At 55.3% G+C, this 14,913-nt stretch overlaps 1 protein-coding gene across 1 annotated transcript in view; it reads right to left on the reverse strand.

Annotated features, from left to right (window-relative positions):
- STX8 (syntaxin 8) overlaps nt 1–14,913 on the reverse strand; it is a 55,717-nt gene that overhangs the window by 7,207 nt on the left and 33,597 nt on the right. The window contains exon 7 of the mRNA XM_038742039.1: nt 11,858–11,959. Coding sequence (XP_038597967.1) covers nt 11,858–11,959 — 102 coding nt within the window. The remainder of the gene's footprint in view (nt 1–11,857; nt 11,960–14,913) is intronic.

Below are 14,913 nucleotides of genomic sequence, written 5' to 3' on the forward strand. Positions count from 1 at the left end.
GCCTCTTGTCTGGAAGCCCGAGCTCGCTCAATCCCTGCTACTTATCGTGCAGACAACCTGGGAGCCTGGCTCAATTTCCTGGAGATACCGAGGGGACGGTGGAGATAAGTAGATTATTGGGGAAGGAGTCACACTCTCAGATGCCTCAGGAGATGATTAAACCCTGGGAAATTCATACTGCAAATCCTCAGGCCCGGTGGTGCACATTCATGACCGGCTACAGGATAATCTGCAATCTAGACGCTTCTTTGGGAGCAATAGATACCCCTCTTCCAGTGAATTTTCATTTCCCCATTCAAAGAGAAGCTACTTCAGCTTTGATGAGAGAAGCCTCCCTCCCCCACTCCCTCCCGCCCCAATGCAGTGGGGCAGCGGAAGGGCGAGCTGCTTGATTCTTCATTCCAGAATCTGGTTGTGCCATCACCGGAGGCTCCCACACACACACACTGATCCTGCCTCACAAGAACTGAGACATATTCCTAGCAGGAAAATGTGGCCTCTATAGCTGCCCTTTGCTAATAGCAATAATAATAATAATAATAACAATAGTACTTGTTAAACACTTACTATGTGCCAAGCACTGTTCTAAGCACTGAACACTGTTCTAAGCACTGTTAATCACTGAGTACATGGTCTGTCCGGTCCCGGTTACGAACTTTCCAATCAACTGAGGCCAGGGCAGGGGGGGCTATGGGGTCTGCACCATTCCCCCACCCCCCCTGCCATCTCTGGGATGAAGACCCAGGCTCCCCAGGAGCCCTGGGAATGGGGGTTTGTGGGAACATTGAGATCGTGAGGAAGGTCAGCCTGCCATGAGCAGACAGGAGCCGGGCTCTTCCCTCCAGTGGGAATGGACACCACTCTCGTCAAGGAACCAGATTCTCTGTTGAAGGAACCCTGTCCCTGCTTACCCAATGGGTGTTGTTCACCAGTCTTCCCTTTGGAATCGGGAACCCCTGAGGGCCACAGGCTGGTCTGAAGTCTCAGCAGGGCTTTGCCCAGATTGAGTATTTACCAAATGATACAAAGAACAGCAAATGATGTGAGGGCCATCCTTCAGCCTGGAGACAAGCAGGGAAAACCAGACACTGTGGGTGATGTCATCCAGAGACTGCAGACCAAAACACACACACACACACACACACACACACACACACACAAATATGAGGCAGACTGGTCATTTTCCTGGCTTGCAAAACTGAAAACAGACTGATCATGACCCCAGCCACTAACTCAACTCTGGCCCCCACCTAACTTGGGCCGGGTGGGGAGGGAAAGAGAGGATGAGACGGACAGAAGGATGGAGAGAAGAGAGGAGGACAGAAACTCAAACTCAAACCCAAGGTGTTCAGGTTGGCCAGGAAGAAGGTATTTTTGATGTCTAGCCCAGGCCCAGCTGGGGCAGGTACAGATTCTCACTTTGCAAGTACCTGAGCCCGGGCCAGGCTCTTGGGAGGGTCTTCTTTCCATTCTCCATTCTTTTGGGGCAGCAGCCACTGGTTTCCTCAAACTGTCATCAGCTGAAAAGAGAGCCAAATTTCCCAGCCTCCTCTTCCTCGCTGCTTCCTGAGCACAGGTTCCTCTCCCAGACCTGCATACTCCCTCCAGAAATGGCTCCAGTTACTCAGACATGAACCACCCTGACCGCCTTTGAGTTCACTGGCCAGGAATATGTCACAGTTGGATCTCTTGGTGGAGAAGATGAGGACTCCTACGTCCCAGCAAGGGCCACTCAGGACCCCTTCATCCCAGAACAGTCAGGCTGGGTGACCCTAACAGGATGGATGAAAGTACGACCCCAGTTCAGTCTGTGGGGAGGCGGCCGTTTGAAGTCCAGGCCGATGGTGGATGTGGACACGGCCTGTGAGCGTCAGTTTCCCAGGGGCCTGAAGGGCGGGGTCCAGGTCTGTCAAATGGCAGTCGGGGGGACGGGGATTGCGGGAAATATCCCACCAGGTCCCGGACCTCAGTCTGCCGGCCGGAGGCGCTCCCCCAGCTGCTGCTCGCAAGCCCTCTGCGCTCCTCTGGACAGAACCAGCGATCGTCTCGCAGTCCCCCTTGGAAATTACCAGGCCATTGGGCCTTATGGGGGAAGGCCCAGAGATGAGGGTGGGCCCAGAAGATGGGGGTGGACCCAAGAGACAGAAGTGGGTGTGGGAGATGGGGAGGGAGGCAAGGCTGGAAACCAGGCACTGAACATCCATGGAAGAATAGGTAGAAGCCCTGTCTGCCCTAGGTGTCCGACCACCTGCCTATTCCAAGACCAGCCCACAAGGAAGGAAAACCCAGTAGGATCCTCTGCCCCCAGCCACCAGGCAATCGCATTCCCAGCCCCCGGTCTACGCGAAGCTCGGAGCACCATCATGGCAAGGTAAGTGTGCTGTCTGCAGCATGGGCTGTCTGTAGCACGGGCACTCCGGGAGCAACACGGACGGCCCCCAGCCGGGCCCAACTTGTGCATACTCTGTCTCTAGTTTGGCAACACGACACAAAGGCGATGTGGCGTATAGATGCTCTTGGGCCCAAGCTGCTATTCAGCGGGGCTGGGGCTCTGCACAGGCCAGGCCCAGGGACAAAGCAGCAGGTTTCTTAATTAAGCCCAAGTGAAAGACGTATCCCATTCACATCTCCAGAGTACCTTCCCTCGCAATTTCAAACGCTCGGCACTGCCCTCCAAGTGCCCCAGAGCCCACTGGCGGTCTGTTCCTTTCTAAACAGAGCACCCTCCTGGCCCCCACCCGGCCCCTCTCACTGCACCGACCCGGCCCTAGCGGTGCTGGGCAAGCCTCCGATTTAGAAGAAGGGAAACAAAGGGACTTGTGTGTCAGAGAAGCTCTTCAGCAGGTTGGCCCTGCATTCTCCCTTCTCCAAAGCAGGCCGGTGTCTGGAGAGGTCTTTCGCGGGTTTGGCCTCATTAACATTTCCAAGAGGGCGGATCAGAAGACATATTGAAAAATATCCTACTCAGGGCCGGTAAGGGGGAGTCAAACACTGGATTCAGAGCATGCCCCACACTCTCTCGGAGGACCAGGGTGCCCCCTCTAGAGGCCCTGAGAAAAAATCAAACCATTTCCCAGGCCTCTCTCAGGTCTCCCCTCTGCTGGCCTTTGCTGAGCTGGGGCTTTGTCCTCCCTGGCAGAGCACTGTAGTGGGCAGAGCCCCAAATTCAGCAGAGGTTTCATTCCCACCTCGGACCCTGGGGAGGCAGCCTGACTGCCAGGAGCTGGTGCTGACTGGTCTCTTCTCTCCTTCTATATCCCAGCTCGCACACTCCACAACTCTGGTGCTAACCTCTCTGTGCCTCATTCTCGCCTGCTCCCCTGTCGACCCCTGACCCACGTCCCACCTCTGGCCTGGAGCAGCCTCCCTCCTCAAATCCGCCAATCACGCTTCCCCCCTTCAAAGCTCTACTGAAGACTCACCTCCTCCAAGAGGCCTTCCCAGACTAAGCCCCCCTTTTCCTCGGCTTCCCCTCCCCTCTGCATCGCCCCGACTCGCTCCCTTTGCTCTACCCCCTTTCCCCGTCCCACAGCACTTCTGAATATGTGAATATATTCTGAATATATGTATGTAGCTATAATTCTATTAATTTATATTGATGCCTGTTTACTTGATTTGATGTCTGTCTCCCCCCTTCTAGACTGTAAGCTCAGTGTGGGCAGGGATTGTCTCTCTGTATGGCTGAATTGTACTTTCCAAGTGCTTAGTACAGTGCTCTGCACACAATAAGCGCTCAATAAATACCATTGAATGAATGAATGAATGAATGAATGAATGAATGAACGAACCAGCCCCAATCCACCAGAAGCCGGTCTGGTCACCAGAAGGTGACCCTGACCCCCAGAAGTTGGCTCTGACTGCCAAAAGCAGGCCTCAGGTACCAGGAGCCTGCTCTAACTGGCCCTGGCTGGGAAGGTGTAGACCCTGACTGCCAAGAGCCAGAGGAGCTGCTGCATGTCGAGGTCACCGAGAACGTTGGCTGGGCAGGCCCACCGGGACTGTGGGATGCCGGCTGGGCAGCGAACAGAATAAAGAAAGCAACTCCCTGATGCGGAACTGCCACGGGCTCTTATTGTTCCTTCTCCGTGCTGTGCTCCTACACTACTTTATCCTTTCAGTCTCTGCTTGTGTCTGCTGCCTGGTCCCTCTCCACCATTCTTAGACTGTGAGCACCTGGGTGGGCCATGGGCTGAGGAGAATTTTCCCTCCATCAAACTGTCCCCGGGGCTGGATCCCTTGCTGCGCCCACAGCAGGTGCTGAGCCAAAAATGATGGGTGGGGGCCGGGATGGAGTCCAGGGCCCCAGGTCAGCAGATTAGCTGTCTGGTTTGAATCTGGCCCATGGGCAGTGGTCTGGAGCGGCCTGGGCAAGAGAGACACTGGGTGGACAGGTGAGTCAGTGCCCTGCGGAGAGCGGCAGCCCACGAGTGTCGGGTGAGGGCATCAGGAGACCTGGGGACAAGAGGCCAGCACAGAGCATTGCCTTCCCTACGGCGATACCACCACCACAGCCACTCGGAGGACGAGGCCCACACACCTTACCTGACCTGCCTGTAGAAGCGTCACCTGCCATGGTTCTCCCATGCCCCCCAACCCCATTCTCCCCCGCCCCTCCTCCCACCACGACCGGCCTTTCCGCCATTCTTCCCCATCTCATTAGGAGTCCCCAGCAACGCCGGGCAGACAAAGACCCTGGAAACAAAGTGCACGAAAAAGAGAAAAACTAGAGAACAAGGAGAGAGCGCCGGCCGGGGAAGGCCTCATTCCCTGAGCTCTAGAATCCATTAACGGCCAAAGCCGCCAGGCTGGGCTGGGCACGCGGGGGGCCAACAATGCCGGCAGTGACTCTGAGTCTGGGATCTTCAAATAAACACCCCCCTGGCTGTCATGGCCACCGGGCCCAAGGCCCACAGCGATATTAGCTGACCTTCTTTTGCTCGTCTCTTCAGACCTGGTGGCCGGACCTCTGTTTGCCTGTTACTAGGATTTCTGGCTAAAAAATGCAGCGCTTCCTCGGCCAGACAACGGCCAGTTGATTAGGTAAATAAACCAGGCCTTCAGCAATCCTCTCCACTTCATAATGAGATTGGGAAGGTCTGAGACTGAAGGGGCAGGGAGACCGAGGGGGGTGGTGGGATAGGGGGACAGGACAGCACAGGAACAGGAAGGTGGGGGGCAGGGAGACAGAACACCATGGGGTGGAGGATAGGGGAACAGGAGACTTGGCCTACGGGCTGGTCGACCAGCACTGGGGGCCTCTCCTGCTGCCTCCGCTACCTGACAGTCAGAAAGAGGGCCTATTTGGCACCGGTGGCCTGGAAGGGGAGGTTGGGTCTCTGAAGCCTACACTTCTGAGGGCGAGGAACTCCCAGGCCTGCAGATGGTCCAGTTCTGGGCTCTCTGTCCGAGGCCCAGCTCCAGGAGAGAAGGTGGAGGTGGAGCAGAGACCACTCACTTCCCCACACATCTCGCTCCTCCACCCGCTGAAACTTGGACAATCAGTCCGCTACCTGGTGTGGGTGCCGCTACCAGCCACTCGGGGAGCGATGGCATGGCTCATCTTGGATCCCCCAGCCCGCTACTCCTCGTCACTCGGTTCACTGCCGCCGGCCCGCTCTCCCAGTTCCTTCCTCCTGACACCCCACCCCTCTTCCCTTCTCCTGTTCTGACTGCAAAATCCCATTTGAACCAAGGGTGCTTAAAAAGTGTGATTTCAAAGTCCCCAGTAAGGAAACCGAACAAACGGGATTCAATGCTGTCTGCCGGGTCCTTTGGAGGCTCTAACGGAGCAGGGTCTGCAGGGACGGGGACCACCAGGAGGGCCAGATGGATTGCATGCTGGCTCAGAGAAGGGGGCCCCAGCGGGTAGGGTAAGCCCACTCTGTGGGGGCGTCCTCAGACCTCTACCCCCTCCACCTGCCTCGCACCAGGCTCAGAGTGGGAAGGGACACAGAAGACCTCTTACATTGCCTCAGGGCTGGGGTGGCATGAAGCAGCTGCTCTCTGTCCTCCGACACTAGCCCAACAGGCCAGGAGCCTCCTGCCTCCATCCCTCCGAGACTAGATGCCTATCACCTGACAACCATGGAACTGTCTGCATGCTTACAAGGTGCCAAGCACAGTGCTGAGTGCTGAATGCTAGGCACTGCAAGGCATCCGAGATAATCTACCACTCACGGCACCAATCCCCAACAACACAAGCCTCCAGTCTAAGTGGTAGGAAGAGCAGATGGCCATTTTACAGATGAGGAAACTGAGGCTCAGAGAGAATAGCAGACTCACCTATGGCCACACAGTATGCAAGCGGGGGAGTCAGGGTAGGAACCTTGGTCCTTGACTGCCCGTCCCTTGCTCTCTCCACTAGTCCACGCTGCCACGCAACTCGGACCTTTGTGTTAAAGGCTCCAGATCCTGCTCTCCTCCTTCCTTAGTTCCTCCAGGGCAGAGCTAGGCCTGCTGTGGGTTTGCCACAACCCCTCAAATACTGCACATGCACCAAAAGATCTACTCTGCTGCCTGCCAGCTGCCCCCTGCCCCTACCGTATGATGCAGAGGCTCAGGTGTGGACATTATGACACAAATGAGATCTCCAAGCTACGATCCAGAAAGGGGATCCGGGCTCACCCGCTTGGAGCCACAAAGGTGAGCGTATGGTAGCTCTGACTTCCTTGGGAGGATGCTGCACCATGGCTTGAACCAGGGAGACTGACAACTGCAGGATGTATCCATGGAAACCAGACTGGAAGCTGTTGTCGTGGAAATGCAGCACAATTCCAAGTGTTTCTCTTTCCCTTCACTCCAACATAACTAACTGCTGGGGTCTCATTGTGACTGGTGGTTTCCCCCTGCCTGGCACAATCGGGCCAGGGCTGGCAACAGCTGCTCAGGGCGGGCACTGCTCACTGCAGAAGGGCCTGGGAGAAGCTGGGTCTGTTTGCACAGCTGCAGATGCAAATGTAATTAAGGAACTGCAGCCCTCCTCCCGCTGCCCCATGCAGAGCTCCAGGCATCTAGTCATTGTCCTTTACCCCGGGGGTTGGCTGCTGCCCACTCCCCTCCCAAAACCCTGGAGGGGAGTGGCTGGGGATGCTAGGTGGCACAGGCTGGGCCCATCTTGGGCCTTTCCTGCACCAGCACCAAGACTGGGGCCAGGGCCGCCCCCCTACCCGGTCAGTCTTAGCCCTCGAAGGGCCGGAGACACAGCCTGAGCAGGCAGGATGGATACAGACCCGGAAGATATTCGAGAGAGTGCTCTCATCTGGTCTGGCCCAAGGTCTGGGCCTGATTCCGCTGTGATCGGGAGTGTCAGAAGAGTAGTTGGAAGAGTAGTATTTACGAGCTCTTGTGGCAAATCCTGAGCCCCACCCAGGGCTCCTGGCGCCTGGAGCCCTTCACCCATCACCCCGGGACTTGCAGTGGCACCACTGCCCCAGTCTCCGCCAGCCCCAGTGGAGGATGAAGAGAAGGAGAAACGAAAGCCAGAAGTGGCTTGTGAGGGAGAGTTGGAGTCTGCAGCCTCAGCCTGGTGGAGGGGGCATCAGAGATGGCAGGGAGCCAGCCCAGAGCTGCCCTCTTGGCCCTCACCCACCGGCTGGCAGAGCTGGGCCTGGAGATCCCTTGGCCAAGGGCAGCCCCCTGGCCTGACTCCCAGACTGGGCCCTTGCCATTTTCTAATGCCCAGAGTTGCAGGCACTCCTTCCCACACCAGCTCCCTTCCCACAGGCCAGGCTGCTTCTAGTTGACTTCCCTGGACCGGGCCATGCCACGGCTTGAAACCAGAACTCCACACAATCCTGAGTAGTGTGCAGGGGGGGGGGCCCACAAGGCCCATACCTCCTCCTCCTCCTCCCTAGAGGCCCCACCCACCCCAGGCCTGAGGTGCTGCTTTGTCCTCTGGGGGTGCCCAAGACCCAGGGCTGATATTTGGGCTTGAAAATGACCTCACTGTTGGAGAGACTGTATCCACGTCTGGTTTTTTCATCAGCTGAAGGCAGTCCAAATGCTGCTTTCTAGAAAGCATGCTGCCGCCTAGATTCTTGGTCAGGAGCAGGAGTAGAAAACCAAGTCAAAGAGACTTGCAGGACTGGGATTGCAGGTAGGCTGCCAAACTTCAAGCTTCAGACTATACTGGAGGTCTAGGGAGGGTCCACCTTTCCCTATGGCTACAGGCCCCAGACCCTCCACAGGCAGCCTACCTGGCTCCCAGAGTGGTTCCAGTCTTCTCTGGGTTAATCCTTCAGGCACTGCACAGCGAGGAATCTGCTAAGTGGTTCAGGGCCATCTGCATGTCTCGTGCAAACAGCTCCACAGCAGACCCAGCACAGAGCTGCTTCAGGACAAATGTTTCAAGGGCTCCGGCTCCGGGATGATGGCTTCGAGGATGCCAATTTCAAGGGTTCCGGGCCTAGGATGATGACAGTTTCAAGGACTCTGGGGCAGACCCAGTGTACAGCGCAGCTCCAGAGTGGCGGTGTCCAGGGCTGCAGATGGTATCCCCAGCCATCTGGACATGGATGGCTTTCTTGTTGGGTCCTTGGGGATCGCTGCTGGATAAGTGCCTTGGAACCAGGCTGGACCAGTATCGGGGCCCCAACTCTGCCCCTTGGCAAAAGGGAACAGAGTGGACCGAGGCTTCCCGGCTCCAACCCAGCTAGCCCCAGCATGCAAAGCCACACTGGGAGCTGACAGTCATCTGAAAGACACCAAAGGGGTCCCGGCCCAGCCTGACGATTGGGCTGTGGTGGCTTTCCAGACAATGACCCCAGTGGCCGGGGATCAGTCGGAGCATGTTTAATAGGCCAGAGCGTTAGCCCTGCCTGGGAGAAGGCTCCTGGTGCAACTGGATCAACCCCAGGCAACCGCACCTGCTCTCGCCACCCATGGCTCACCTGGCTGTGCTGGGCCCGGGGACATGCCAAGCTCAGCCATGCTTTCCCCGAGGGCCTGCCGAAGCCGCCTTTTAGAGGGCTTCGTGTCCACCAGCTGCGACAAGGGGTTAGGGAGGCAGGCTTCTGGGGAGGCTCGGGGGTTGGGGGAGGGGAGCTTCCTGCACCAGGCCCTCATTTCTCCTATCTGTCCTCCTTTCTGTGCCACCGACGCCCTTGAATCTGACCCCCTTAAGCATTTTTTATTCACCACAATCCTTCTGTACATATCCCGATTCTTTCCCACCGCCACTGTTAGTAATTGGTTTTAATGTCTGTCGGCCCCTCTAGACAGTTTGCTCCTTGTGGTCAGGGACCGTGTTAACCAACTTCACTGAACTGTTCTCGCTCAAGTACTTAGGACAGTGCTCAGAACTCAGGAAGTGCCCAATAAATACCATCGACTCACTGATTGAGCTACCACAGATCCATAGACATGGCTGAGGGGACAAACCAGTTGACCCTACAGAGAAGCAGAACTTCTCAGGGCCCAGAGGTAGCAATCCCTCTAAGAATCCCTGTGAATGCCCCCTCCACCTTTTCCTGAGAAACAGCTGGAATGGGGGTGTTGGGGAGAGAGAGAAAGAGAGGAAGAGGGAGAAGGAGAGTGAGATGAGCTGAATGTCACCCTGGGACACCATGTCCAGACCCAACCGCCTCATCCCCAAATGGAAACCCACTCCACCTCTAAATGCCCCGCAGACGTCAGAGAAGATAAATGAAAAATGCTATCCATAATTTATCAAGGACCATTGCCAAAATAGCCGCAACCGAGAGCTACAAGACATAGAGTCTGCTAACGAGAAGGGAGCAAGCTGCTAGAAATCATTACTCCCCAGACAGGCACCTAGTGTCCTGGGCCCTGGGGTTAAACCTTCGATGGCCAGTCTCGCAGTCAGGAAATGAAGAAGGGATGACTGGTTCCCTGGATTTCTGCGTTTAAACCATTTCCCTACTTCCAGAAAATATCACTGACCAACTGACCCTAAAGAGTGAAGGTGCACTCATTAATTATGAAATTGACTATGTGTCGGGCACTGTTTTTTTTAAACGGCATTTGTTAAGTGCTTACTGTGTGCCAGGTAAGGTACTAAGTGTTGTGGTAGATACAAGCTAATCAGGATGAACACAGTTCATGACCCACATGGGGATCACAGTCTTCATCCCCATTTTACAGATGAGGTAATTGAGAAACAGAGAAGTGAAATGACTTGCCCATGGTCACCCTGCAGACAAGTGGCAGAGCTGGGATTAGAACCCAGGTCCTCAGACTCCGAGGTCCATGCTCTATCCATACGCCACGCTGCTTCTCTAAGTGCTGGGATAGATACAATCAGGTCGTATCACTGTCCTGTCCTGTCCCACGTGGGGCTCACAGCCAAGTATTTTGCCTTGTTAAAATATTCTGAGATCAGGAGTTCAAGTAAAAAGTGGGAATATTGGCCTGTCTCCTCTAGAAATGGCACTCAAGTCTCCAAAAAGGATCCAGGACCGCCAGGCCCCAAACCCTCAGAGCTTAGAGGGGTCTTCTGGTGCAGTCCCCTGCCCCTAGGACAATTGGCTTTTGTAAAGCTTCCCCAGGGATGGAGGGTTGGCCAGATGCCCCAGGAGCCCCCTGCCCCACGGCCAGGTTTGGCCATCCCAAGGGCTAAGTTCCTCCTTTAGTCCAACCACAGTCCCCTTCCCCGCTGCAAAGTCAGCCCACTGCATGGTCAGACCTCAGTGGATGTGAAGAACTGCTGATGGGCATCCTTACAGGCTAGAAGGCAGGAATTCAGGGCCCCCCCTCAGCTTTCTCTTCTCCAGGGTAAACAACCTCCACTAACCCCGCCCCCATCTTCCCTCCTGGATGGACCCCATTTCCCACTGCTCCAGACAGTCTTCTCTGGACCTTTATCAGGAGCTTCACACCTCCTTCATCTGGCCAAAGTTGGACATAAACAGTCCACCCCATGCGGAGGGAAAGTTACTGCTCCCCGCCTGCCTCGACCCCAGGATTAGCTTCCCCACAATGGCGCTACACAACTGACTCATTTCGCCAAACTTTTCCTGCCCCACTGGGCTGGTGGCATCCTCTGCCCGGGGCCCCGAGGGAGGCAGAGTCATTCAGAGAGAGTGGTGGGCAAGTTTTGGCCACAGCATCCCCGAGGGATTTTCTGACAATGGGCCTGGCCAGACACGAATCAATTTGTTTCCTTTTTTATATAGGGCTGATCCCTCCAGAAACAAATGCCCAGTGCAAGCACGTTTCATGAGCACGTTCTCACAAAAATGAGATGGACAGACTGGGAGCAGCGCCGATTCCTGTGGGCCACTACTCGGCACCCTTGTCTATGTTCCCCCCATTCCACTGGGTGCCTCCTTGCACTGCTGCACATTCCCAACTGACTGTGGCCAAGACCCGCATGCCCTGGCCTGGGCTTCCCGCTCACTCTCGCCTGGGCTGGTGACTGAATGCCCCCTGCCACCACACCCACACACTCACACACCCAGTGTAAAGGTGCAAATGGCCACAACACACTCAGGAACATCACATCTCAGTCGACCTGCCCATCCACACACACTGCTGAGATCCCCTGTGGCAGCTGAAGGCTGGAGACAGGGCAGTAGGTCAGAGGCCCCTGCAGTCAGATGGCTCCTGATGATGGAGAGGAGAAGGGAAGCAGACCAGGCCCTCAAGGTTGTGAACCCAAGGCCAGAAAGGTGCACCTGCTCCCCTACGGGGCCAGGGCTGGGATCGGGCCAAGCTGACAGGCTGCTGGGTGCAGCAAACCCGAGAAGCCAGGGCAGCCAAAGGCGTGGAAACCTGCTGGCCTGGCTACAGAGACTGGGATGGGGCATTCTTGGGGGCTCCCCCTGGGAGATTCTTGCAAAAAAACCCAACTACCTGGGTGAACCCAAAAGGCCCTCTTGGCTCCGCCGCCATCTCTTACCACACGAGGTCGACTTCTTGTCCACCATCTTCACCCGCCTGGCCTGATTGCGCAGTTTCTCATCTGTGTTCTCCACTAGGTTGGCGAGGTCATCGATGATCTCTAGAAGAGGAGCAGAACGCCTCGTCAGGAACCGGGCCGGGACTGGGGTGCCCACCCCCTGCACTGCTCCCCCCTGTAGGGAAGATGGGTTTGTGAGGGCCTTTGCCGGCACCCTCCCTCCCCCTGGCCCCTGAGGCTGGAGATGTGGGCTGACCCTGGTCGAGGACACTGAGGCCTCCGAGGCCAGACCCACTCCCGAAACCGTTGGTGTGCCGCTGGAGGGAAGTGCCGGTACAGCAACAGGAAGACAAAGCTGTTAAATGTGGCAGCCTGAAGCCCTCTTCCTAGTTCAGGCTCAGGCCCAGGCCAGCCCCATCCCAGCCCCAATCTAGCCCAATCCCTACTCTGGCCCTGGCCCTGGCCCCAGTCCCAGACCCAGCCTGAGCTGCAGCAGGCCGTCCAGAGTGTCGCATTGCTGATGCTGCCCTTGAGAAGGCCGGGGCACTACCAAACCCGGTCCAACTGAGGCGGTGACCGAGAGGGCCAAATGTCAATTCCCCAGAGCATTTTCATGTTGCACACAAGTCGTTGTTACACAAACCTCTGGAACTTGTTTTTACCATCCCCCAAAACGACTGAACAGCATCCCCCAGCAAAAGATCGAGAAATCAGAGTCTAGTTCAGGGAATGGTCTGTCCACGGAAGTGAGGAGCCGGCCAGATATCAGACCCCAAATCCATATTAACTCTGCTGGGATCATGACCTCAAAAACAGACTTGTAAAAAGGACTGGTTAAAGGCCAAGAAAGGGTTGGATGTAAGGATTTCCGTTCCTCCATTCATAGCTATGTTTTCCCAAATGACTCCATCAAGAGACTACAGCTAGAGACTGGATTTCCCATCACTCCATCTAAGTGTGCGTGAGTGTGAGCCTTCAAGTGGGTGGGCGAGCATGCAGAAGGGTAGGGGTGATTGAATGATGGGGCAGGCAAGGGAGGGGGAAAACATGCTTAGTATGGTGCTCGGCACGTAGTAAGCGCTTAACAGATACCAAAGTTATTAATTATTATTATTATAAGTGCAGGCTGATGTGGCTGGGCAGGAGGAGACACACGCCTTCAAACTTAAAAACAGCAGCATGGGTGGCATGAAATTGCTGGATTCAAGGGGGTTTGGCTTTGGGCTCAGGCTCGGGTTCGCGTTCACTTGGTCAGAGAGTGAAACCCTATCTCTGCCGGACCCTGTGAAAATTGGCAGCCTAAACCTGGGAATCCTCCCCAAAGGCTCTGGATGGAGGCAAATGGGGAGGAGAGAAAGTGGGGAGATGGGAAACAGTGAAAGGAGGAGGAACTGAAAAGAGGAGGGAAGAAGGGAATGGGGAAACGAGGAAGAGAGGATGCAGGAAGAAGGCTCAGAAGAGACAGGGATATTTTATAAACCAGATATCCACAGATTCTTTTGGAATATTTTGAATTCATTAAAATCCAATGATCTCTAATATTCTTTTCAAGGCGAAGACAGGAGGGCAGCACAAATGTTTCTAGGGCCCGCAGTACCAGGGGTTCATTTGGGCTCTACAATTCCCGGAAACACTCGTGGAAAGCCAACACAGCAACCTAGCCAAATCCTCATATCTGCCAAACAATCACGCTTCCCCCTTCAAAGCCCTACTGAAGGCTCACCTCCTCCAAGAGGCCTTCCCAGACTAAGCCCCCATTTTCCTCAGCTCCCCCGCCACCCCACTCACACCCTTTGCTCTAACCCCTCTCTCCACCCCACAGCACTTGTGTACATATGCACATATCTATAATTCTATTTATATTGATGCTTGTTTACTTGCTATATGTACATATCTTTAATTCTATTTATTTATATTAATGCCCGCTTACTTGTTTTGATGTCTGTCTCCCAGCTTCTAGACTGTAAGCCCGGTGTGGGCAGGGACTGTCTCTCTTTATTGCTGAATCGTGCTTTCCAAGTGCTAAGTTCAGTGCTCTGCACACAGTAAGCCTGGAATGAATGAACCTAGCTTGCAAGGAGCCCACTCGGGACCACATCTCCCAGAAAATCCAGGATCCTGACCTCAGCCCTAGGTGGGGGTCCAGAAACCATAAGTTTCTGGGACTGTCCCACGCCATCCAGGACTTGGGGTTGCCTGTGCAAAAGGGATTCCAGACTCTTGGTGGTGGCCAGAACAGGGAAGGGGAAAAAAGCCACAGGTCAATCCAGAGAAAATATGGATTGGCCCCTGGCTTTCCTGAAGCCTCTCTCGACTCACACACTGCACCCAGAACTCCAGGATGGCTCCTTGCAAGGGGCGGGTGGGAGGGTTTCTCTCTCACTTTCCCCTTCCTGCTGGACTGAGCTGGCTCTCAAGGCCCCCGAATCACAGGGAGTAGGAAGCTGTCTGCCGGGAGGCCAGCCCTGTCCCCTGTAGCTCTGGGCTGGATTCCCTAGGGCACAAGGAAAAGAGATGTCAGTCAGGCAGCATTTGAATCCAAGAGGAGCCAAGTCCCACTCGGGCGCCCGTCCACACACCAAGAAGGTGGCAGCAGCAGGAAACTAAGCCAAGGTTTAGGACACTCACTCATACACTCACACTGGCACAGGAGAAAAAACGCTTCAACTTCAGGTTTATCTCAAGGGGCACATACTTCCCCCTTAATCCAAAAGAACAAGGCTTCCACCCACTTCAGCCACAGGGTCCCAGGGGCTGGGGAACGGATGGGATGTGGCCACGCCGTGGACAGAGCCTTCTTGGAATGTGAGGACAGGGCACCTGTAGGACCGGGAATCATCTCAGAAGGGCTGGGAATTCCAACCCTTGGAAAGAATCACTACGTCCCCCGTCACGGGAAATCGAAGCCAGGGATCGAAGAGTTTGACAGAGCAACAGACCCCAGATACATCATGCTTGCTGGCTATTTTGTTTTATTGAGACAAAAGCCCTAAGCATTCATTTTGGTTGTCTTTAATTGAATAATTTCTCAGGGGGATAGTTCAGGGAGATTGTCA

This window comes from Tachyglossus aculeatus, unplaced genomic scaffold (genome assembly GCF_015852505.1).
Source record: "Tachyglossus aculeatus isolate mTacAcu1 unplaced genomic scaffold, mTacAcu1.pri SUPER_34, whole genome shotgun sequence".
NCBI lineage: Eukaryota > Metazoa > Chordata > Mammalia > Monotremata > Tachyglossidae > Tachyglossus > Tachyglossus aculeatus.